This window comes from Bubalus bubalis, chromosome 10, assembly GCF_019923935.1.
Source record: "Bubalus bubalis isolate 160015118507 breed Murrah chromosome 10, NDDB_SH_1, whole genome shotgun sequence".
Lineage (NCBI taxonomy): Eukaryota > Metazoa > Chordata > Mammalia > Artiodactyla > Bovidae > Bubalus > Bubalus bubalis.
Window position 1 is genome coordinate 90,861,840 of NC_059166.1, and position 26,872 is coordinate 90,888,711.

The 26,872-nt window shown below is 40.7% G+C and overlaps 1 protein-coding gene across 2 annotated transcripts in view; it reads right to left on the minus strand.

Moving 5' to 3' along the window:
• CD109 (CD109 molecule) overlaps nucleotides 1-26,872 on the minus strand; it is a 137,041-nt gene that overhangs the window by 43,644 nt on the left and 66,525 nt on the right. For both annotated transcript variants that reach the window (XM_025294874.3, XM_044924508.2), the window contains 11 exons: nucleotides 21,058-21,154; nucleotides 20,649-20,790; nucleotides 19,858-19,967; nucleotides 17,198-17,422; nucleotides 16,296-16,397; nucleotides 16,146-16,208; nucleotides 14,064-14,240; nucleotides 9,928-10,080; nucleotides 5,462-5,536; nucleotides 4,870-4,930; nucleotides 258-399 (listed from right to left, as the gene is read on the minus strand). In XM_025294874.3, the coding sequence (XP_025150659.2) occupies nucleotides 258-399; nucleotides 4,870-4,930; nucleotides 5,462-5,536; nucleotides 9,928-10,080; nucleotides 14,064-14,240; nucleotides 16,146-16,208; nucleotides 16,296-16,397; nucleotides 17,198-17,422; nucleotides 19,858-19,967; nucleotides 20,649-20,790; nucleotides 21,058-21,154 (1,347 nt within the window). The remainder of the gene's footprint in view (nucleotides 1-257; nucleotides 400-4,869; nucleotides 4,931-5,461; nucleotides 5,537-9,927; nucleotides 10,081-14,063; nucleotides 14,241-16,145; nucleotides 16,209-16,295; nucleotides 16,398-17,197; nucleotides 17,423-19,857; nucleotides 19,968-20,648; nucleotides 20,791-21,057; nucleotides 21,155-26,872) is intronic.

Below are 26,872 nucleotides of genomic sequence, written 5' to 3' on the forward strand. Positions count from 1 at the left end.
CTGAGTCTCAGTGAACTCCGGGAGTTGGTGATGAACAGGGAGGCCTGGCGTGCTGCGATTCATGGGGTTGCAAAGAGTCGGACACGACTGAGCGACTGAACTGAACTGAGATACAATTAATATCATTCTTTAAAAACTCTTGGTCTATTTAGTTCTTTATCACACTAAGTTTACACTGAAACATTAGAAAGAAGGCAAAACTTACTTAAAACTAAGACCAAACAAAATATATTCAGACAAAGAACTTTAATCTGTACCCCATGTTGGTGTCTAGCCAAATCCAAGTCTCTGGAAAATGCTTTCGCACATGTGGGCTGCTACCCAGAGAAAAGTCATGAAGATCTACCAAGTAGCCTTCATTTTCGTCCACAAACCTCTCAGCCAACTCTACGCTGTCATCTAAAAATAAACATTGACAAGTGTTAGGGGAAAGTCACGGTAGATAATGTTCATAAACCTAGTCCACAGAATTACAGCATCTCTCAGCTGACAAGGCCTTTACAGTTTATCTTCTCCAATCCTTCTCATTTACCACCCGAGACCCACAGAAGTCATGTGACTTACCCCAAGCCACATGGTCACTTATGGCAGAGCTGGGAAAAAAGTTCTCTGGCCCTACAACCAATACCTAAAAAACTACTTGCAGTTCAGCTGCAAAAAAATACATTAAATCCCATTTTTAAATGTTACCTCCAATTCTGCTATTCTCTTCTTAGATTCCTAGTGCTGAATGCCTTTGGCTATACCTGCCACTGCTGCTGCTACAAAAATCCAGCTTATTAGCTTTTTTTCTTACAAAACAGTCACATTGATACACAGATACTGGATCACCTATCTCTATTCTTTCAACTTTTTATAAGCCTAAAACTATTTCAAAACAAAATGTTAAAAAATAAAATTATACTGAAGAAGTTACCAAAGATTCAAAGATGAATGCAGTGAGCTCCACCCACTGTCTACAGAGAAGGCAAACAAATACATGAGTGATAGTCCACTCAGGCGAAACGTCTACCATGCAGAGAACAGCTGATTTTACACAGAAACTGAATAATGAAGAGGGTACGGCTAGAAAAAAAAAAATCCATCTTGTGTTGTTTATTGCATTACATTTTCCTTACATCTTCAGATAAAGAGTATCCCATACAAGAGGAGGAAAGAAAAGTAAGCTAAGTACAAAGGCATGTCCAGAATATGACAGTGCTTATTAGGGGAGAGTGGCATAAAATGAGAACAGAAAGAATGCCTGGGTCCAGATTTTAAAATATCAATTATCCCATGCTAAAGGACTTGGGCTTGATCCTTCAAGCAGTGATGATCTACTGAAGGTTTTAAATTAGAAACATGATCTACTCCATGTTTTATAATGGTAACTCTGGTCTCAGTGAGAGGGTTTAGAGATGGGGGAATGGATAAAGGAGGAACAGAAGGTTCCCGCACTGCCCAAGAGCCAGGGCCCAGCAGAGGAGAGGAAGGACAGCCTTAAGATAACTCTGCTCGGCCTCCCAGTTGGATGAGCTTTGTGTGTGCCCACCGCACTCTCCCTCCCCATCACACCCCTCAGCACACTCTTCTACCTGTGTGTTGGTTTGCCCTACTATGCTATGCTATGCTAAGTCACTTCAGTCGTGTCTGACTCTGTGTGACCCCATAGACGGCAGCCACCAGGCTCCCCTGTCCCTGGGATTCTCCAGGCAAGAATACTGGAGTGGGTTGCCATTTCCTTCTCCAATGCATGAAAGTGAAAAGTGAAAGTGAAGTCGCTCAGTTGTGTCCGACTCTTAGCGACCCCATGGACTGCAGCCTACCAGGCTCCTCCATCCATGGGATTTTCCAGGCAAGAGTACTGGAGTGGGGTGCCATTGCCTTCTCCGTGGTTTGCCCTACTAGACCAAGCTTGAACTTCCATTGCTTCCTACATGCCAGGCACATATGAGTATCATCTACTGATTATAGGTAATTGCAGATTTCTGAGTACCAAACAAGTGCGAGGCACTTTGCATGCTTCTAGATTTAAACTCCGAACAGCCCTGTAGTAGAGGCAGTATTATTAGTGCTTATAATTCAAGGAGAAACCTGAGGTTTAGGGAGCTTAATGAATTTTCTCAGTGTCATAAAGCCAGGGTTGAAAGTCAGAAGTATTTCTTGGTAAATTCCTTTCTTAGTCACTATGCTGTTCTGCATCTGGCAGAGAGGAAGGAACCAAGGATGCATTTTGGGTTTCTGATGCAAACATGTAGGTAGATGATGATTTCATTAACAGATATATGGAATCGTATCAACTCAAGGGCTCATATATCAGTCAAATCATATTAGGGAAGAGCAACGGTTTGTGACATATAGAATTTAAGGTATTTGTGGGGCATCAGGGTGCACAATCAGGAGGGGTAAGATAAACAATCAAGTTGTTCCAGAGTTGAATTTAATGGGGAAGATGTCATGGAAGGACCAGGGACTAGGGAAGAATTCTACCAAACTGACTGACCACGTGGTCCAGGTTGTTGCTGTTGTGTTGTTGTTTAGTCGTGTTCCAGCTCTTTGGCAACCCCATGAACCGTAGCCCACCAGGCTCCTCTCTCCATGGGATTTCCCAGACCAGAATACTGGAATGGGTTGCCATTTCCTTCTCCATGGTATCTTCCCTATCCAGGGATCAAACCTGCATCTCCTGCATTGGCAGGCAGTTTCTTTACCACTGAGCCACCTGGGAAGCCCATGGTCCAGGTACTAGGGGCAAATATGGGCAGAAGGAGTCAGTGACCAGAAATAACCAGGAGCGGTCAAAACCAAAGAAGACACTTAAAAGAATTAGGGGAGTGAGGGCACATACAAAGTAGAAGGACAGGCATTTGAAATGTTAGGGGTAGATCCATGGTAGGTGATGACGTGACCATACGACTACTGTTGCCATGGTGATGTTCCTATGACAATGCACAGTAGAGGGCCACCCACACATTCAAATCCCCCAAGAAGACAAAGTAGTCAGACTCTGAATCTTCCGTGAGAGTCATTAATATAGACAGAGGGAAAGGGAAAGTAGGTGACTGAATGTTCATTAAAGGATATGTGATTGAAATTTTTGAGTTTCAAATGATAAGGGGCTTTTAACTGAGGACTGCTGAACAGCGGTCTTGAAGTAGCCAAAAAAATACTGAACTCTATACACCTACTGGGGGTGGGGGGCTTCCCTGGCGGCTCAATGGTAAAGAATTCACCTGCCAATGCAGGAGATGGATGTGGGTTCGATCCCTGGGTCAGGAAGATGCCCTGGAGAAGGAAATGGCAACCCATTCCAGTCTTCTTGCCTGGGAAATTCCATGCACACAGGAGCCTGGCAGGCTATAGTCCATGGGGTCCCAAAAAGAGTCAGACATGCCTTAGCGACTACACAACAACATGCACCTTCAGACCATGAACCAGAAGAGAGGCAGAAAAATGAATGTCAATTACTTGAAGGTTTCCAGGAACATAATATACCAGTAGAAGTATCAGGTTTCTTCTGTTAGAGTGAAAAGGTAGAAGGTTCTCAGAAAAGGTAAAGATTACAATGAGTGTTACTAACAATAGAATGAGTATGGTAGTGAGCACCAGATTTGATAAGTAAACATAAACAAAGATGGGTAAAAGCTGAGACCAACAGAGAGAGCATGGAAAATCAGATTGGCTGGAAGGCTGTCTAGGATAAATGATTATATGAAGAAAGCTAAAAGTGCCATGTGTCTTTAATCACAGAGATCATAATGACTTCATAAAATCTTTAAGACTACAAAATTGTTCTTAAAACTTCAGGACAGAGGCTCAGGTGTCCTACAGTGTTAAGAACCAACCCTAAAATGGAGAGTCTAGAGTTTAGTGGGGGAACGTGGGGTAGAAATTCGTGGATAGCAACTATGATAGTTCTGTAGTCTTTTGAGATGATTTCGTATCATTTTACCTGAAAGAAGTGAGAACAGCTTCTAGAATTAATCATTCTCATTTCCTTCAGTCAAAATATTTTATGGGGACCTCCCTGGTGGTCCAGTGGCTAAGAATCCACCTTGCTATGCGGGGGACAGGAGTTCGATCCCTGGTCCAGGAACTAAGATCCCACATGCTATGGAGCAACTAAGCCCCCACACCACAACTACCGAGGCCGCGCGACACAGCTAGAGAGTCCTTGCACCACACAAAGGATCCCACATGTCGTGACGAAGACCCCGCATAGTGCAACTAAGACCCGACACAGTCTAATCAATCAGTTAATTTCTTAAAAGAAGTTAAAATGAAAATTCAAGTAAAATGCTTTATGAATTTTCCTTAAAGCACATCCTTTAATTAGTTGGGTGGTCAACTCTACTTAGCAATCCAGGGAACGGGGATGTGCGATGTGATCCTGCCTAGGAAGAACGCAAGAGGAGATGTGTATGTGTGATTGTGTGTGTGTGTGTGTGTGTGTGTGTGTGTGTACAGCATACTTCATGGCATCTGGGCTATTTTTTAGGTGAACAATAAAAAGCTAGAGAACAGAAATGTTTCAAAAACATGTTGCCTCCTTTTGACTAATTCCAAAGTAACATCACAGTTTACAATACAAATTGGAGGCATAAGATCTTTCAATATGTCCAGAAATATAACCATGTCAAAAAGTTACAGAGAGAAAATGGAAAGTAATCATTAGAAAGATCTACACAGGAGCTGAAGAACACTCCATGTCGTGGCCCAGATGTACTTCCAAGTACATTAAACTCCAAACACTATAGGATAAGAGAACAGAAAATGAAAATTACAATATCCATATTCAACCAGAATGTATGCATACTTACATAAGTAACTATAAATACCTGAGATGAAAGACTTAATTACTTAAAAAGCACTTGGCCAGATTTCACTTACAAACGCCATCAATGTAATCCTTCACAAGGTTTGCATCCGTCAATACCCAGAGGCCACACTCCTAGAAAGAATCATTTAATCTTCTTTTAAAATAAATAAACTTTTAAACAAATGCCCTCTAAATTGTCAGTTGCCTCTACCTCTAATTCACTCTTGCTGTTTTGTTTTCGTGTTGCATGTGAAAATACCTCCCTTTGCTTTTTTAACTCTTGCTCATTTTTGAGAGTTTAAATACATACATGAGTTTACAGTCTCTCACAACAAGACACACAGAGACGCACACAAGCACACAAACACACACTCTCACATGCAGAAAGAGCTATTTCAAAGTCAAGGAAAGTGATGTAAAAGAAAGAAATTACTTGTTTAATGGTAATTCCATTATTTCTCTAATGATGAATTTACTCATTTGCTTTTAAGACTAGAAGGATGATCATCTTTCAGTTTCAAATTACACTTATATAACACACTGCACTTCAGCAACACATTTAAGAGGTTAACATTTCATAATTCAGATCATTAATTCTGAAATTAGTTTTGCAGCAGTAAATATATTAATATCTTTTCAAATTATATAGCAAACTCAACATACCTGAAAGACTGCAAAAGAATTCATGAACATGCCTAAATAATATCCTGTGTTATAAAGTTCCAATTCATGGACCACCTAAGAAGAAGATAAAATATACAGAATGAAAGCATTCATATCAGTGTGCTCTGCCCTCTCAACATTTCTGATATGTACTGTGAATAACAGACAGGTACACATGCTTATCAAATGTGCTACATCAAATAGACCATATGCTTATCAAATTTGAAAATGACACAAATGGAGAAATAATGAATATGTCAATGCCATGTTTATAATTCAATCAGCCAAAAATACACTTTTTCTTTAAACTTATTTTTATTCTGTTCAGTAATCAAGAGTTCCTAAGAAGTGTGGGCTTGTTGACAAAGCCAACACATAGAGATCAGCATTAAAAATGACTCATACTTTTGACAAAGATAAATAGGGTCAACATGATGGTTAACAAAGACCTCAAAAAATATCAGTTAAGAAATCTGAGTCAGTTCTAGCAAGGCGGACGAACCTAGAGCCAGTTATACAGAGTAAAGTTAAGTCAGAAAGAGAAAAATTAATTAATGCGTATTTATGAAATCTAGAAAAATGCTACTGATGAACCCATTTGCAGAGCAGGAATAGAGATGCAGACACAGAAAACAGATTTGTAGACACAGTGGGGAAAGGTGAGGGTGGGATAAACTGAAAGAGTAGCTTTGAAACATACACATAACCATGTGTAAAACAGATAGCTAGTGGGAAGCTGCTGTGTAACACAGGGAGCTTAACCAAGTGCTCTGTGATGACCTAGAGGGGTGGACGGGGGGCTGCGGTGGGAGGGAGGTTCAGGAGGCAGGGAACACATGTACACCTATGGCTGATTCATGTTGTTGTACAGCAGAAACCAACACAACGTTGTTAAAAATTATCCTTCAACTAAAAATAAATTAAAAAAACATTTTTCTAAGTGAAATAAAGCAGATACAAAAGGACAAATATTGCGTGATCCCACTCATGTGAAGTATCTAGAATAAGCAAATTCATAAGATCAGAATTTGATTAGAGGTTACCCGTGTTGCAAAGGGAAGGAGGTAATGAAGAGTTATTGCTTCAGGGTCACAGAGGCTCTATTTAGAATGATGAAAATTTTGGAAATAAACAGTGATGATGGTTGTACAATATTACGAATAATTAATGCCACTGAACTATACTTTTAAAAATGGTTAAAATGGGAAATTTCATGTTATATATATTTTACTATGGCTAAAAAAAAAGTTAGGATATTATAACCTTTTGGTAACTATTTTGATACATTTACCTCAATTACATTAGCATTAAGATTGGGAAATTAAGACAGGGAAAAGAATTATGGAAGATTCTAAGCTTAAAAACATATCAAGTTTAACATTAAACACCCAAACCATTGCTTCTGCTTTACTGAAAACAGCACTGCTACACCCATGGTAAGGAAACACGATGCTAGAATAGGCATCAAGAAGAAAGCAACAGAATGAGAAAACAGAAAATTTCATAGTATCTCAACAAGCTGGCCAGTACAGTTAGCCCAACTACAGTCAATGAAGCCAGAGCCAGACAGGATAGAGAGGAAAGTTTTTCATTCCATAACTCAAACTCTGCCACAGAAGACCTATCTGTGCAATGCAGGTGTGAATCAATGGAATTATCTAGGAAGAAGCATCTCTTGTATAAGGAAGAGAGATGCTCTTGTTCTCACTGGTTCAGTGAGAAAGCTGCAGCAAGGGAAGTCTGCTATCTATAGATTAGTCCTGGAAGATCTGAGACACTTAAATCATTCCAAGGCATTGACAAGTCTCTGGACAACACCTATAAATTTAACAAAAATGAAAGAAAGGAAAATGGTCCATTATCATAGGCTCCTGACTCCTTCCTCTAGAGCCAACACTAGAGAAATATGAAAAGCAAGCAAGAAACTTATATGAGTAGAACAAGAAAACCCTCAGAAGAGCAAAGGGTATCTCCAGTTGGGGTGTTGGAGGAAGCAGATGGCAGAAAACTGATACACGCAGCAGTCTGGAAGAGGCTTTTAAATTCTACTTGTGCTTCTCTTCAGGAGGTAGCCTTAGGACAATCATTCCTGGCAATTCACTGCCCAAACCAGCAGGCAGCAGGCAGGCAGTCCGCTGATAATACCAGGATAATAATGGCCAGGATAATACCAAGTCAGCACCTCTGCCCTTCTGGTGGGAAAGAACCAGGAAACATTTTGACAGACCCCTGGCCTTCAAGAATTCACTTTTCCTCCCCGCCTCCTCCCACCCCTCCAAGCTGGTGGGTCATCACCAAGGGAGACTACCTCTTCCTGGGCTGCTTATCCCGAGGAGCTTAAAAATGAACCACTGAGTGGAAGGGGGCAGCACACAGAGAGAATCAAGAGTAGTTCTCCAGTCCCTGAAGCTCAACCCGTCCCCTCTCTTTAAACTGACAAGAGTTACACAGGTTGGAGCTTGGTGTTCAGCCTTCCCCAACAGACAGAACAGCTGCCAAATCAACTAGATATCCAACTAGATAACCAAACTATATTCAACAAGTATAGTTTCCATAAAAGATATCCAACTGGACAACATACAGCATGTGAGCTGAATAGTGAAAAGTCAGGTCAAGAATTTAAAATAAACATAGTAAATACAGACAAGAGAAAATATTAGCAATATAAAACAAGGATGAAAATAATAATTAACAATATAATAGCTGATATAAAAGTAGAGTATCTACCAACTGAAAGACTCAACTGAGGAACTCACCCAAATAAATACAGACAAGAGAGACGAAAGAGACAAAAAAGCATAAAACAAAAAGCTAAGAAATATGGAGGAAAAAAAGTAGAAGCGCTAATCTCTGCCAATCTCTGAAAAGGAGAAGAAATGGAAAGAAGAGGAACTACAGGAAGAAATAATTTCCATAATCAAAAAATTAAGGGACAGCATAGACTGAACAGGCAATTCATCATGACAAAGAACTAAAATTCTACACAACAGCAATATGATCTGGCCAGGGCTGGGGAAGGAGATGGGGACAGGGAGCGACAAAAAGGATGTGTAAGAATATGAGGGCACACCAAAATGCTTGACTTGTCAGATAAAGATACAAAAGAAAAGCAATAAGGATAAAAAAATATGAGCACAATTCATGAGATAAGGACATCTATCATGGGAACAAAAATAGGATGTGTAACTTCCAAAACCATGGAGAGAAGAATGAAAAGAAACAAAAAGGAAATAGTCTAAATTATCAAATTAAAAAGCAGAAACAAGTCCTAATTAGAACAAGGACTAATTTGTAAATGGGTTAAATAAGTTTATTAAGATACTGTCAGATTAGATTTTTTTAAAAAAAGCAAAATACAATAATATACTGTCTACAAGATATACTTAAAAACTTACAGAAGGTTGAAAATAAAAAGACGGAAAAACATACCAGTCAAGTGTGAAACAAAAGAAAGCTGGGATAGCAATCTTATATATGAGAGGATTTAATGTAAATGCACAGTGAGATACAGAGACTCAGGGAGAGCACATGTGTGTGTGTTCCTGTGTGTCCACATATATATGGAAGAAAAAATTAAATAATGTATTTATTAAGATATTTAGCAAGTTGTAAAATGAAAGGTATTATCATCAGTTAAATCAAGTGCAAAATGCTATAGATTTTTTAGAATAAATGAATTTAAGTAAAGTCAAGAGAAAAAAAGTGACCGATGGGTTTTAAAGGTTTTTTTTTTTCTTTTAAAGAAAATGAGAAAAATTTGCTGGGTAGGTTGAGGAAAAATACATAATTTTTCTCAAATGGACTGATTTTACAACAATATGTCCAAACTAGCCTATACACATATATCTTTCTTCCTGAAGTGCTATTAATCGCTGTAGTTAATCAATCAATGGATATAGTTCATGCAGTCTGCATTTCCACTGCCAAGGATATATAAAGGACTTACAAATAAAAATTAAATGACTGATGAATAGGGGATTAGCTGATATAACACTAGATGTTCATATATTTCTTGACTTGTACGTTTTCTGAAGATTAACATGATTTCACTCCCTCAACATACTGCAAATTCCTGATTCAGTGAGGACTGTAATTATTTATAACCATCATGTATAACCCAAATAGAAAGCATTTTACAATTACCTAAAGCTCTCTCCAGTGTCATTCATAAATGTGCAAGTCCAATTCCTAGTACTTTCTCAAGTGTCTTCAGTTAAAATATAGTTTGAAAGTGAGGGGAAACTCTAGGTGACAATTTTCGTGTAAGACGGCAAAGACAGTTGACCACAACAGACTCTTCCCAACATGACAATTGGAATGCAGATCTCTTCATTCAGAAGCTTTACTATTACTGACTTATACTTGAAAAATGAAATTTCCTTTAAAACTTGGAAGTAACACAGTAAAGTTCCTCTTTTTTTCTCTTTCAATGTGTATTTTTGTAATAAAAAAATGGCTAAACTCACATTTTCCATTGTAATATCATTTGAGACATTCATCAGATTCACACTCTTATCGACAGCTACAATACCAACTGTTGAATCTGGCTGCGTCACAGAGATCCTGAGAGAGACTTTCTCAGATGGTTCAGCATTGGCTTTACTCCAAAACAGCTGTATCTGAGAAAGTGAAAAAGCAGTATTGATATAATACACTTTTTTGAAGCATTTCATGTCTTATCAATAGCAGATCAATGACAAAATCTAACGAAGAGTCTACACTTCTGTTGGCTCAGGCACATTCCAAAACCATACCCAAGTCTTCTCCAGCGAAAGGAGTAAAAACAACCTTCACTCCCAGTGTTCTCAAGTCATGGGACCGCTCACCGGGGTACATATCAAAGTTTGCCTTCACGTCTCTACCCTTCTTCTTCCCTTTCTCCGTCTCCCACCCCGCAGCTGCTAGCTGGTACTGAAGAGAAGACAGAGTCCGCCATACGTGGGGAGGGTCAGTATCCATGAGTGAGGATAGGAACGTGCCTGCACGTTGACCCCCTGGACTCAGAAGTGAGCACCTGCAAGTAAGAGCCCCTGGGGATGCACAGAACTGCCTGTGCTGGGCAGGGGTGCCTTTCCCCAGGAGGAGGCCGTCAGACCAACACCAGTCAGGCCCACTGCTCTGTGCCTCGATGGCTGCCTCAGCTTGCTGTCATTAACCCTCAGCAAAGCATAGTCCTACCGGTACTTCTTAAAGAGCATCAATCCTCTCACCCAGGGCTGGATCGAATGGCTTTGTCAGAAGGCCTCTTCCTCCTAGGAATGTTTACCTTGCCCACCTCTATTCCAACAATCCCATGCCCCAGTGGCTGTACCACCTGATTAACATGGCCTTAATGAACCCCTCAGCTTACCTGAACATTGGAGAGGGTTCTACCTAACATTAACCACCTGCTTTCCCTTTCCTTAGAAAATCTGCAATTGTAAATGTTTTCTCTGATCCTTTGAGATATAAACCTTCTCCCAGCTTCCTGCTAGTTTTACCAGTAGAAATGTCTTTCTCAAAGATCTGGGAGTCATCCTTTTGAAGTGTCGTCATTCAGTCACTCAGTCATGTCTGACCCTTTCCAAGCCCATGGACTGCAGCACCCCGGGCTTCCCTGTCCTACACCATCTCCCTGAGTTTACTCAAACTCATGCCCATTGAGTCATTGATGCCATCCAACCATTTCATCCTTTGTTGTCCCCTTCTCCTCCTGCCTTCAATCCTTCCCAGCATCAGGATCTTTTCCAATAAGTTAGCTCTTTGCCTCAAGTGGCCAAAGTATTGGAGCTTCAGCTTCAGCATCAGTCCTTCCAATGAATATTCAGGGTTGATTTCCTTTAGGATTGGCTGGTTTGATCTCTTTGCAGTCCAAGGGACTCTCAACAGTCTTCTCCAACACCACAGTTTGAAAGCATCAATTCTTTGGTGCTCAGAATTTTTTATGGTCCAACTCTCACATCCATTGGACCATATATCAACTTCCCAGGTGGCTCAGACAGTGAAGAATCCACCTGCAATGCGGGAGACCTGGGTTTGATCCCTCAGTTGGGAAGATCCCCTGAAAGACATGGCAACCCAATCCAGTATTCTTGCCTGGAGAATCCCATGGACAGAGGAGCCTGGTGGGCTATACAGTCCATGGGGTTACAAAGAGTCAGACACGACTGAGCAACTAACACTCTCACATCCATATTTGATTACTGGGAAAACCATAACTTTTAGACTATATGGACCTTTGTTAGCAAAGAAATGTCTCTGCTTTTTAATATGCTACTGAGGTTTGTCATAGCTTTTCTTCCAATGAACAAGAGTCTTTAAATCTCATGGCTGCAGTCACCGTCTGCAGTGATTTTGGAGCCCAAGAAAATCAAGTCCGTTGCTGTTTCCATTGTTTCCCCATCTATTTGCCATGAAGTGATGGGACTGGTTGCCATGATCTTAGTTTTCTAAATGCTGAGTTTTAAGCCAGCTTTTTCACTTTGAAGTGTTAATCATCAAGCATTGATTGATCTCCCAGTCTCTGTGGGTGAATAGGAGCCTAACTTACAAACTCATAGACGGCCTGCTCATATTGACCAACCCCTCCCGCAATGTCCTCCAGTACTTTTCCATTAACTCACCCCAGTATTTAAAAACCTCCCTGCCTTCTGTTTCAGTAGCGTTGAGTTCAGTCTCTCTCCCCTACTGCAATAGTCTTAAGTCTTCCTTGCCTGTTTAACAATCTTTTTTTCACACGCCTCTTGAGCCACTGTGTCAGGTTCACTCTTCTCCACTCATGTCTTAAATAAGGTGAAAGGGGAACTTATAATATGCAAACTTTGCACTTCTCACTCTTTACTCTGCACCTCAGTGACTCCATAGCTCCAAACTGCACTTCCATGAAGACAATTTCTAAAACTACATCTCTTGCCCTCTACATCCCACCCATTTATTCCACAGTCATTACTGAACATACACAAAGATTCATTAATTTTCTTGTGTTTAAACATATTTTATTTCCAAATATATAATTTCTTTTGGAGTAAATGTGGTAAACATTATCATATAAAAATTGAAGAACTATCTTTGCAAACACAACCAAAACTAATTTCTTATCGCTCATATCTAAGAAGTTTCTTGGAAGTATGCTATTTATACACTCTGTTTCCTCAAAGCTTCTTACACAGCAACATTTTTTAGAACCTGCTCTCACCTTCAGAGATGTAGGCCTCCAGGTTTAAGCCTTACTCCTACTTTAAAATTTGCCTTTCTCAGATTAATGGAGTCACTTCAAGTCTAAAATTGTGCTCTGAAACTAACAGAATACAACACTGTTTTTTTTTTAATTCTTTTCATAAGACAGAAAATAAGTTTGTATTCTATTTTGACAATAAAAATTAGAGTCAATAGTTCTCAATAAAAAAGACATGGATCACGACCTCTACTTCCCAAAATTTTTAAAAATTAAGGGAGAAGATGCTACCAGAAGTGTACTCTACAAATCATTACTTTAAAATAATGATTATTTTGCTTCAGAGGTCCTGAGAAGGCACCAGCCTTTAGTGAGAACAATGGCCCATTTAAATATTCATGAGATAACTGAGCTCCACCTGTCAATCTTACAATTAGGTAACTTTTCAGAGTTGGGGCCCAGGGGGGTTTCAGACACAAGCTATACACCTTAGGTTATTAAAAAATCACTGCTGCTGCTGCTACTAAGTCACTTCAGTTGTGTCCGACTCTGTGCGACCCCATAGACGGCAGCCCACCAGGCTCCCCCGTCCCTGGGATTCTCCAGGCAAGAACACTGGAGTGGGCTGCCATTTCCTTCTCCAATGCATGAAGGTGAAAAGTGAAAGTGAAGTCACTCAGTCGTGTACGACTCTTAGCGACCCCATGGACTGCAGCCCACCAGGCTCCTCCGTCCATGGGATTTTCCAGCAAGAGTACTGGAGTGGGGTGCCATTGCCTTCTCCAATGCATGCATGCACGCTAAGTTGCTTCTGCTGTGTGCCTGATATATCTAAGACTATTTAGAGTTCTCAAAGGTGAGATGAGAATGGAGGAATAGAGAAATATTTTTAAATATCATTTCTGGGATGTAGGAAAAAAAAAAATCACTACTGTGTTTGGAGACCAAACTCCACAGAGATCTCCACATGCAAAGTAGCCAAGCTTATTGCAAATTTGCCCTGAGTTAGTCTCCAGGCTGGTGAAATGGATAAACCAAAGCCCAGCTCTGCTTCCCCGCAACACTGCAGATGGCCACACTCCCTCTTGCAGCCCTCACTTCACTGCCACACCAGTATGAACACCATACACATTCTACATGGCCACACAACTCTGTGCCAGAGCAATACCGACTCCACTGTTTAGAAAATCCTGGGAGGGCCTCGTGGATTTGAATTAAAGTCTTAAAGCCAAGAATAATAATATACACAGAAGACCCACATTGTCCATCATTCCACATGTGAAAATAGATATATAGTAATTAAATATGAAGAGTTTTATCCATAGTTCTAGAAAAAATATAAATTTCTAACCAATTTCTTTTAATGATACTTTTCTAAAGAAATATTACATTTTGCAGACTTTATGAATATGAAGTTCTGTTTTTAAACATCATTACCTTAAATCTTACCTTATTTTTAAAAACGAGCTGAACAGGAATTTTCAGAACATCATTTATAATTTCCCCATCATCTTCAATATAATACACAATGATACAGGCTTTTGGGGCCCAAGAATTTTCTGGTATTAAGGAAAAGGTTGTTGAATTTTGCTTGCCTACAGCCACCAACTGTCCCCTGGACACTACCTGAAAAGAAGAGTACACGAATTTCATTTTATGCTAAAGATAATGAGAATCTCAATATCAGCTATGTTTTCATAACTGTAAGCATACATACAAATTCTCGACTTAAGCCAACGTCAAATCCTTTTTGAATACACACACCACAAATAAACTTTCCTGACTAACACAGGGAGTATAAGCTGGTCATTAGAAAAGGATAAGATAAAGTAACCATAATTGAGGCAACAGCAACCTGACAGACAAGAATCTATTCCTGAGTTTAAGGAATGCAGAGCACCACTGAGAGAGCTGGATTAGCAAAAGTACAAGGCTATGAGGAGCAATTTTTGGTTTTTTTCTTACATTTTACAGTTTTCTATAATGAACACAGGGCTTCCTGGTGGCTCAGACAGTAAAGAATCTGCCTGCAATGCAAGAGACCCAGGTTCAATCCCTGGGTGGGGAAGATCCCCTGGAGGAGGGAATGGCTACCCACTCCAGTATTCTTACCTGGAGAATCCCATGAACAAAGGAGCCTGGCTCTGGGGTACAGTCCATGGGGTCACAAAGAGTCAGACATGACTGAGCAACTAACACACACACACATAATGAACATGTGTGGCTTACCTCATAAACATATAAATTTTAAACATAATGCAAGGTGGTTTCATTATTCATCTTAAGTTGGAAATACAAATATAGGTAAAGAAAAAAGATAGTTTGATTTCAGTATAAAATGGGCAGCTTAAAAAGGAATGAGACTGATTTACAGCAACACAGAAGCACCTAGTATGATAAGTGAAATAAGTCAAAAAGAGAAAGAGAAAAACCATGTGATCTCTCTTCTATGTGGAATCCAAAATATGACACAGAGGACTACCCTGCTGGTCCAGAGTTAAGAATCTGCCTTCCGATGCAAGGCATGCAGGTTTGATCCCTGGTCTGGGAAGATTCCACATGCCAAGGAGCAACTAAGCCCGACCTCAACTGCTGAGCCCAGGCACCTAGAGCCGGGGCTCTACAACAAGAGAAGCCAACATAATGAAAAGCCCAAGAACTGCAAGGAACAGTAGCCCCCTCTCACTGGAACTACAGAAAGCCCACGCACAGCAACAGAGACCCAGCACAGCCAAAAATAAACAATTTTTTTAAAAATTTTTAAAAGAAACAGAAACAGACTCACAGACGTAGAGAAGAGTCTTGAGGTTGCCAAGGGGGAGGGAGGGCAGAATGGGGATGGGCTGAGAGGCTGGGCTGCAAACTACCATGTGTAAGATGATAAACAAGGACCTACTCTATAGCACAGGGAGCTATATTCAACATACCATAATACTCCATGATGCAAAAGGAATAAAATGCAAAGTTTTGTAAAGTAAATTTATACACAACTTAGACATAGAAAACTCTGTAAGAATGTATATAAATATTACATCCTGCACATGTATAATATATATTAAGACATGTTTTTTAAAGTGTGAGGCTGAATTTTAAAAATCAGTTAAGTTCAGTTTAAACATAAGATAGACACTATTTCAGATGATTCTACAATAGATCATAAATTTAGATTGTGTAAGAGATTACCAGGGCTTCTTCCCTGGAGGCTCAGTAGTAAAGAATCTACCTGCCAATGCAGGAAACATGGGTTCAATCCCTGGTCGGGGAACATTCTGCAACCTATGAAGCAACTAAGCCTGTGAACCGCAACTACTGAGCCTGTGCTCCAGAATCTGGGAGCTGCAACTACTGAACCCAGGTGCTCAACTACCGAAGTCCATGCACCCTAGAGCCTGTGCTGAGCAGCAAGAGAAGCCGCCACAACAAGAAACCCCTGCTCTCTGCAACTAGAGAAAGGCCCTCCCAGCAACGAAGACCCAGCACAGCCAAAAATTAATTTAAAAATAAAGGAAATTATTTTTAAAAAGAGATTACCATGTAGCTTAACTCCTTCAATTGCTTGTTGCCAATAACCACCAACTCAAATGGTGATCCCACCTAGAAAAAAAATTTTAATTAATATATACATATCAATGTCAAGACAGTTCAATTATATTATAATTAACAAATGATTGCAAGCATTACCTTTATATTTTCATCTTTTACTTTTAGCTGGATGTAGGTTTTACTAGGAGACTTAAACATACCATGAACTGCCATGTTACTCACACTATGGAGAAAAGAGGCCTATAACAAAAGAAAAGGGAGCCGTAAAGTTTCATCTTTAGAAGCCTCAGGATAAGGAATGTGACCTGGCTGGACAATCACTGAAAGGCACATTCACTTTCACTTTTCTTCACACAGCAAACAATATATTCCCCAGACATTGGATCTTCATCATTTTGTAGCTTATACTATAAAGAAACTGATAGCTGTAAAACGTGTTAAGACGGTCTTCACCATCATCATCTAAGAGGAAAAAGCACAGTCCTAACTTACTTCCAAAACAAAGGTATGTTTTCAGGAAACACTGTGAGAGGAGAGAAGGAAATGGAAAAGGAATCCTTTCTTCTCCCCGCAACACAGCAAGCAACCGAATCAGCTCACTCAGTCCACCACTGGGGAGAGGAAAACTCAGAGAGGCCGCACTGTGGCGGGGCTGAGTAACCCAGAGAGAGGGAAGGGGAATGGCTGAGGAGTCTCAGTTCAGCAGCGGAGTGTAAATGTAAAAAAATAAAATTCCCCTTTCATTTTCAGCTCCTGCCAAAATACAATTCCAAATGATTGAAAATCACCTAGCCTGGGAGTTGGGGGTGCTTCTCCATCACTATTTTACCGTGCTCTTCAAAATGAATTTACAAGGAAGCATTCAGTCTAACTCAGCCACAGCCATTAAATCCCTTGTAATCCTTTCTCCCGCTCTTTTAAATAAAAATATGTGTCCACTTCCTGTGCACTTTAACCTCCCAATAAGTTGAGTGCCTACCACCAGACTGCAATTTTAATGTTGTTGTTGCAGTTACATAATGATGAGAAACAGATGGCACCTTCACTTGTAGCTCGCTGGAATCATCCAGGATTGGGAATTCGATCTTGAAGATTCCATTTGCGGGGACAGTATGATTTATGATCTGGACAGCCCCTACTTCCTGATTTCGAGTGTCCCATCTGCTCCAGTACTCAGTATAGTTTCTCTGAGTCACCATTAAGACTACATTATTTCTTCTTTCTTCAGGAGTCAGCTGATGACCATCAGAACGGGTTACCTTCACCTAATTGTCAAAAGAAAACACTGTGAACTCAGGTAAACAACAGAAGCAAAGGATTTAAGTTTAATTGAATCCGGTTTCCGTCTGTGCTGTTCCCATGAACCTGAACTCTCAAAAGTCATCAGCAGTCCCCTAATTTCCAGGTTCAGAGGTATCTCCAGGCAGCCTCCACTCCACTTCTTTTGCCTTCCATGGCTCCACAATAACCTCCTTCACTCCATACCAGTTTCTAGATCGTATTAGTGTCCTTTTTTGTTCCCCTTCCCTCTCTCGAATTGGGGGAATTTGTCAAAGCCTCGTTATCATTTACCTTCAAAGGTCTCAGCACTCCTGCTGCCATCCTGACCTGGCTCTGGAACTCACGCTCAGTAACTCCAAGCCCTCAAGGAAATTTCTACCTGCACACCCCTGTTGTCTCAAATTCAACACATCTAAAACTGAGAAACCATCCTGCCTTTCCCATTTGTACTAATATCACAGTTCTCCAATACTTAACATCTGTGCATTGCCCATCCCTCTCCCCGCCTTCCGAATCTGATGCCTACCAAGTCCTATACGTCTTTTACAAGCTCTCCACCCACATCCACTACCACGGGGCTCCTGATGTCCTCATGCCAGGGCTACCGCCCTCCTCCCACACACAGACCCCACCAGTCACCCTGGAATCCAGCTTTTGCCACATCCCTCCCACGTTCATGAGGCTCCAAGCTCTTCACTATGTAGAGCACATGGGACGCGGAGGACCCTCTGCAATCCCCGTGGAGCACGTGGGACGCGGAGGACCCTCTGCAATCCCCGTGGAGCACGTGGGACGCAGAGGACGCTCTGCAATCCCCATGGAGCACATGGGACATGGAGGACCCTCTGCAATCCCCAAGCTTAGCCTCTTGTTTCCTCTCTGTCCGCTCCCGGACATAAGCTCTCTGCAGCCACTGCCCGGGTCCAGTCACTGACACCTGACTGCACCCTGACTTGCCACCCAAAGCTCTCGCCTTGCGTGTCTCAGCTCATCTTGTTCCCCGCTCCCTACCCACACACCCAAACACTGAAAATGCTGCTGATCTTGCAACCAAGAGCCTAAATCTTCCCCTTCCAATGACCCCCACCCCATCCCACAGCCAGCTCTTCTTCCCTGAACTCTCTTTGTCCCTCTGTTCATTTGGATGTTACCATGTGCAGATTCCTGAGTGACAATCTCTGCAGATTTCTTTTTAACTATCCTTTCAAACTGTCTGAATTATAAGATTGTTAAAATTAGGAGCTATCTAAAACTTTTTTTTTCCTCACTCGATCACCAGTTTATTATAAAAGGATACTGAGCAAAATGAAAAGGAGCGACATTCAGGGCAAGGTATCAGGAAAGGGCCCTCTCTGAGGACATTCTTTCCCCCAAATCTCCACAGTCACCAACCTGCAAACTCTAAAACTTGTCTTGATCTGCTCAACAAGAACTGACCCTTTTCTCTTTAAACCAGGGACTAGCAAACTATGGCAGGCAGGAAGACCAAATCCAGTCTCTCTTCAGGTTTTACTGGAACATGGCCACCTCCCTTGGTTACCAAGTGGCTCTGGCTACTTTCATGTTACAATGTCAGAGTTGCACAGCTGTGACTGAGACCATGTGGCCCGCAAAGCTAAAAATATTTACTATCTCGCCCTTTGCAGAAAATATTTGCCAGTTTTAAATCCCTAAAGGAATGTGTTCGTGACACATTTATCCTGCCTTGAATTACAGCTGTGTGTGTATTCTCGTCACCATCACGAATACCGACTCCAGCACTGGGACTCGGGTCTTCTTTGCTCAGTGAGCCCCACCCAGCAGCATGCCTTGCAGACTGTCAAAATTCACTTGGCCAATAAATGTTAACTTGGCCAATATTCTCTCAAAAAACTGAGACAGAATTGATCATTTTTTAACTTTTGCGGGCAGCCTGCAACATGGGGAACCTTAGTTCCCCAGTCAGGGATTGAACCCACGGCCCTGCACTTGGAAGGCAAGAGTTTTAACCACTGGACTACTGGAGAAGTCCCAGATTAGATGATCATCTTCAATGCTACATCTTCGACAGAACTAAAATTAGTCATAAAAATCAAACTGAAATTTTGAAACTTCAAATTTGAAATTTTGAAATTGAAATTTTTTGACTAGCATCTAAACCCTTCAATTAATTTCTAAATATCTACCTTATATTACTTATTAAATATACTTTGAAGAAAATATATTCTGGAAACTAGTTTTTAAAAATAAATTAGATAAAGGTCATTTGGAAACAATTCTGTGTGCCCCATATATCTAAAGGGGAAAAGTAATTTATCTACTTTGGGCTTAAATTTTTTGAAAAGTACTAAAAGTACTATCACTAAAAGTACTCTCTCCCATCCTGTTTCACTAAACTGAACTTACTGCTTTAAGACCATTATTAAACATGCCAACTTACAGTGGCTGTGAAGTTGAGAGATGGCTTCAAGACAGTAGCATAGTCAAAGAATTCAATGATGTAATCGTGTTGCTTGAAAAATACATTGGAGCTTGCATTTCTTGAGATGCCTGTTTTGGAAATGGCACCATTTAGACACTAAAAGTAATATATAACCATCGGCTTCGATCCACCACATCTCTCCATCTGAGCTACTTCTCAAAGGGTTAGGATATCAGAGCACAGAAGCCTCTTTGGCTTGGCCACAAAAAGGAACATCACTTCTATTATGTCCTCTGTGGATCCCTTCTGAGCACCTTCAGAGCCCCCCATTAATGACATGTGCACCCAAGGTCAGGCCACTGACAGAATAGTCTTTTTGTACTTCTGGGGATTGATGAAAGCCATTAAAATAGCAACAGAAAGATCCAAGTAATTAACCTTTATTATTAAAAGAGAAAATGGTCTAGGAGCAGGTGACATTTCAGAGGATATATATAAAAAATAAATAAATAAAAGGAGGGTGGTTAGTCAGTTGAAAAGGTAGCCCTTCCATGTAGTCTTCAGGTTGAAAAAAAGAGTAGAGATGGAAAAAATTATGAATACCTATCTATCACACGTGGTTGAAGCACAGTTGTTCAAAGAAAATCATTATGAAAACATTCTGCAAGTCAGACTAATATTCATGACAATTTCAGCATTAATGAGCATCTTTAGGCAACAATGCCCTCAAATGAACATGCTAATTATAATAAGAGATGATAGAGCAGCACATCATACAGAGCTTTGCCTATGCTTCAAAGTCTACAAACCTGTAAGTGATTCTGTCACTGTGGCTATAATTTCTACCGGCCCAGGAGAAGACAGGTACATGTACTCGGAAGGTCCATCCGAAAAATCCATTACCTTTTTCATCTCTTCATCATTAAAAGAGAAGTTTGCAGATCCATTTATCTGTTTTGTTAAAAAAATTTTCAATTTCATTCTTCACTTTAACACTTCAAATTTTAGAAATAAAATCCAAACTAAGTCACAACAATACAAAGGTTCTTTCCACTTTAATTATTTTAATAAATAGGCAAATTCTCATTTGTCCAATGACAGAAAGCTCTTGATTTTCTCATGCTCAACTTTTTGTTAATTCGGTATAAAATCTTATTACCAGGGAATGTACACATAGCTTTTCCCCATTACAAGTTAAAAGATATCTGCAAAAGTTACCTTCAATGTTTTTGTAATATTTTTCTTCACACCCCAGAAGGATAAAGGTAAAAATGTAAGTGTTAGATCTCCTTTCACAGGCTTCCCATATGTATACCTGAAAAATAATAAACAGGACCTAACTTAAAAGAATTATATTTAAAAACATGCTCTTACTGAAAATTTTTAAAACCAAAACATAGGAATGTGTTTAATAAATGGTGATCCTTGATACTAAGTCTCCAAAATGGGAAGATTTCTTATTATAATACCTCAAAACAGTTCACAACACACACACTTTACCCAGCCTTCTGGAGAAAATCTGATCATAACTAGAAGTGACAGTTTCCTGTTGAAAGATTTCTTAAAAGATTATGAAAATCTTTTATCCTTAGAAATCTGGACTGGTCCATTAACTGCATGCCCAGGAAACTTTGTAACTTTTGAACATTTTAAAATGTTAGCTAAGATTACATTTCACTGTGACCCATTCCTGCATGTTTCAATATTAACCATCAGAGTTTATTAGACCAAGACACCAGGGCATCAAATGTGCTCATAGCTATTGAAAATTCACTTTTTGAAAAGAAATTTAAAATAAGAGCAATTTTTTAATCCATACTACCAAAATTATCTTCTTGAGTCAAGAAGATATCTCTCACTGATTTGCATTCTACTTTTTAACTGTATCCTCTCTCATAATGGGAACGTCTCTTCGTGTAAAGGAGAGGCAGTCTTTGGTAAATCATTTTACTGTCAGAAAGCCTTCCATAAATGCATTTCCTGGGTTCCTTCCATTTCTATTACGAAATGCTCAGCCAAACATGAAAGCTAATTTTATTTTGCACTGTAAAAATGTGATTGTTAACTTCCGCTTCCTGAATCCCTCATCTGATCACAGAAAACATCCCCTTGTCTGGATCAACTCAACTCAAAAACTGGTAATAAAATATAGCATATTCCAAAATTTTAAAAAATAAAGCAGTCCATCTTCAAATGTACCACCCTTCCAAACAAAAACAATAAAGTCAGTGGAAACCCCCAGACAGCAATGTCAGCATCAAATTCATACATTCAAAAGAGTTTGTAAAACCTAACTCTGCATGTATCTTGTTAAAAATTAAATAAATGCATAACCAGAACACCAGAACATCATATTTTAAAAGTTATATCACATGATAGTACAGGGAGCTGAGAATTCATACATTATTTAAAGTATTCTCAGACACAAATATTTTTAATTTTTATTTAAATGTGACATGGATTTAGCTTTCCAAGTCCCAAGCTGATCTGTTGTGCTAAACAGAATCTAGATACTTTGGGGAATAAACTAATCATTCAGAAAGTAACAGTTCAACAACTTTTAAAAAGTAAGTCAAAGATATTCTATGATATCATGAACCAAACAAGGACTTTTTTTTTTCCCAGAAAACAACCATAGCACAATAGGTTTACAAAATAATACCTAAAAAAGTGAACCTATCATTATAATTCATATTTCTCCCCACCATTTTTTCCATGTCATTTCCAGGATACAAATATCTCAACTCTTCAAATAATAACTACATTTTAATAAGCCTTAGATTATAAAAATAATATTTTTTAAGTTCTACTGTCCACCAGCGATTATGGAAGTAATTAGATGTATGCCATGTTATTTTCTTTACAATACTATTAAACCTACTATGATGAGAAGAAAGAATCTATTATTTATTTTAATGAGGTGGGAATACTGAGCAGATGTTCACATCAAAGCTAATAAACAAATGCAGGTTTTTATTCTTCTCAGCTAAAAATTTTTAAACTAAAACAGAGTGTTAACCTTCTTCTCCAAGAAATTTCCAGTAACCCTCTGCACATCAACTATACTTTGATGGGACAGATGGCTACTAGCAAAAATAACCAAAATTATTATTATCCACTCATAGAGATGACTATAAGAGCTAATATGAAATATTTAAAGTCATATTTCTAACTTAATAACAACTCTCCGAGTGGTAAGACAACAGAACTCATCTTTCAAAGTACACACAAGAGACAACCGGATTTCAAGTCCTACTCTTTACTCCCTAATTCGGTGACAAAACCAAATCTATTGCCCATACACCTTAACTTAGTTCACTCAAAATAAGAGGCTTTTGGTTAGGTATAGAGGCCTCTGCTGTGCTACACACAGCTTGAAACTGAAATCTCAGGAGTCACATTGTTTCATCTATTTATTCTTTCAATAGGCATTTATTGGAAGTCCACTCCATGACGGGCACTGTGCAGTAGTAACCACAACAGAGACCCACCCTCAAAGAGCTGATCTAGCCACGTGACCCAGGGATAGACGCTTAGGGGCGAGAAGCCACACTGAAATTGCCTACGTAAAGGCGTCTCGGTCAGAAAAAGCACTGTGCATTCTTGGACGCACAGGTAAAATTTGGGAGACTTTGGGAGGGGAGATGAGGGGCTGGGTGAGATGTTTCAAAACACGGGAAACTAGAAAAGAACTCAGTAAAAAAAACACTAAAGGAGAGTGAAAAAGTTGGCTTAAAGCTCAACATTCAGAAAACTAAGATTATGGCATCTGGTCCCATCACTTCATGGGAAATAGATGGGGAAACAGTGGAAATAGTGTCAGACTTTATTTTGGGGGGCTCCAAAATCACTGCAGATGGTGACTGCAGCCATGGAATTAAAAGACACTTACTCCTTGGAAGGAAAGTTATGACCAACCTAGATAGCATGTTGAAAAGCAGAGATATTACTTTGCCAACAAAGGTCCGTCTAGTCAAGGCTATGGTTTTTCCAGTGGTCAGGTATGGATGTGAGAGTTGGACTGGGAAGAAAGCTGAGCGCTGAAGAATTGATGATTTTGAACTGTGGTGTTGGAGAAGACTCTTGAGAGTCCCTTGGACTGCAAGGAGATCCAACCAGTCCATTCTGAAGATCAGCCCTGGGATTTCTTTGGAAGGAATGATACTAAAGCTGAAACTCCAGTACTTTGGCCACCTCATGCGAAGAGTTGACTCATTGGAAAAGACTCTGATGCTGGGAGGGATTGGGGGCAGGAGGAGAAGGGGACGACGGAGGATGAGATGGCTGGATGGCATCACTGACTCAATGGACATGAGTCTGAGTGAACTCCGGGAGTTGGTGATGGACAGGGAGGCCTGGCGTGCTGCAGTTTATGGGGTCGCAGAGTTGGACACAAATAAGCGACTGAACTGAACTGAACTGAAGGAGAGAGAGGGCTTCCCCTGTGGCTCAGCTGGTAAAGAATCTGCCTGCAATGCAAGAGACCTGGGTTCGATCTCTGGGTTGGGAAGATCCCCTGGAGAAGGGAAAGTCTACCCACTCCAGTACTCTGGCCTGGAGAATTCCACGGACTGTATAGTCCATGATGTTGCAAAGAGTCGGACACGACTGAGCGACTTTCACAAGGAAACAGAACCACCAGCACTGGATGTTGGCTGGCTGTGGGAACTGAGGGAGTCGGAAGAGTACAGCTGACCTGGGCAGCTAGAGACAGGGAGGTGCAGTCCACCAAGAGAAGGATGCAGAGAACCAGGGCTGGGGAAGACAACCTGTTTCAAGTATCTGTGGGACATCCAGTGGACAACGTCCAGAGAGCAGCGAGACATAAGGATCTGACTGTCAAGCTAGACATGCAGGCTGGAGAGATGGATTTTGTTGTTGTTGTTGTTGTTTAGTTGTGTTGGACTCTGGGATCCCACGGAGTGGAGCCCGCCAGTCTCCTCTGTCCATGGGACTTCCCAGGCAAGAATACTGGAGTGAGTTGCCATTTCCTTCTCCAGGGGTTCTTCCTGACTTGGGTATCAAACCTGTGTCTCCTATATTAGCAGGCATATTCTTTACCACTGAGCTACCAGGGAAGCCCGGTATGGATTCAGGTTTCATCAAATTATAAACAGTAGCAGAAGCTCTGGCCATAGAGAAGAAAACTCTGAGTAAATGTGTAAAAAAAGAAAAGAGAGCCAAAGATGGAGCTCTAAGGAATAAGAATGTTTACAATGTGGATACTGTCTGCAAAGAGCCTCAAAGGAGTAACCAAAGCAAAAGGAGAAAAGCCAGAAAGGAAATGAGAAGACAGAAATGTCCAGTGCTGCAAGGGGGGCAAAAATTTGTAACAGCCTAAGAAAGCAGCCACAAGGTAAGGCAAGAAGGAGGGCTTTGTGCCGTAGTGAAAACGGTTTCGATCCATGGTGAAGGAGAAAAGCAGAAGGCAGGGGACTGAAGAACAAAAAGGATGGGAAGAAGCAGAAACAGGCAGCTGGAACTCTACAAAGAGGTGAGAGACGGGGCAGCAGCTAGGAGGAGGCAGGATAATCAGGGAGGGTTTGTTTCCCTCTATGACAGAAATGTTTAAATACAGAGTGAAGATCCCACCAAACAGCAGAAGGTTAAAGATACCAAATGGAAGAATTCAGATACAGGTGAGAAGGGAAGTGGGCCAGGACTCTCCCGACAGAGACCCAATCCAAGGAAAACTGGAAGGATGAGCCTGAAGGAAGGAGAGATGGGTTCTCAATAGACAGGATGATGGTTACTTCACCGTCATCACCTCCATCTCCTTCAGGACACAGTCTTTATAAATTAGGTCTATGCCAATTTTTAGAGACTGGTAAAAGACCTTGCTAGTCAAAAGATTTCCTGAATCTGTTGCAAAGTTGCAAATTATATACACAATCTGAGTAAAAGCAGACCCTCCTGAAACACACTGGTAAACTGAGAACTCATGAATGCTGGGGTGCAAAAGGACCGTTTATCCACAGACCTCAGGCAAAGGGCCTCCTCAGCCATCTTGGGGGCCACCCATTTGAATTCACACGTAAGATCTGAGCTGCCCTGGGGCAGACCGCCTTTCTTGGCCCCCACTATGGACACCCCTAGGCAACTGAAGCCTGAAGGAAGGAGGGGTAATAGGAAGCAAATATCGGAATGGACTACAGGCAGATCTCATTTTATTGTGCTTTGCTTTATTGCACATCACAGATATTGTGAAGTGCACAGATACTGTGCTTTTTACCAATCGAAGTTTTGTGGCAATCTCGCAATAAGCAAGGGCTTCCCTGGTGGCCCAGATGGTAAAGAATGTGCCTGCAATTCAGGAGACCTGAGTTCAACCCCTGGGTCAGGAAGATCCCCTGGAAAAGGAAATGGCTACCCACTCTTTTTGCCTGAAAAATTCCATAGACAGAGGAGCCTGGCCGGCTACAGTCCGTGGGGTCAGAAAGAGTCGGACAGGACTGAACAACTAACACTTTCACTTTTCGATACTCAACTCTACTGGTGCCCTTTTCCCAAAGGCATCTGCTCACTTCATGTCTGTCTGACATATTTTGGTAATTCTCATAATATTTCAAGCTTTTTCGTCACTATTATATTTGTTGTGGTGATCTGTGATCAGAGATCAATTTCACTACCGCAAACACATTACAATTCACCGAAGGCTCGGATGATGGTTAGTCTTCGTTAAGAATAAAGCACTTTTTAGTCAAGGTAGGTACATTGTTTTTTTAGACAAAATGCAATTGAAACCGAACGGGACCCTGTGGGGCTCCTGGGCACAAAAACCTTTCTGTGTCCCCTTTCCTGACTTCCAAATGACATGATCAAGCAGCTGTTAATCAGGGAAGGGAGAAGGTGCAGAGACAGGGGAGGAGCAGTCAGGAAACAATAGTGCAGCCTCAGGGCAGGGTCCTGGTTCCGCCTCAAGGGATACACAGAACCATGTCTTTGAGCTCTTCTGCAGAGTACTCTTGCTTGGAAAATCCCATGGATGGAGGAGCCTGGTAGGCTGCAGTCCATGGGGTCGCTAAGAGTCAGG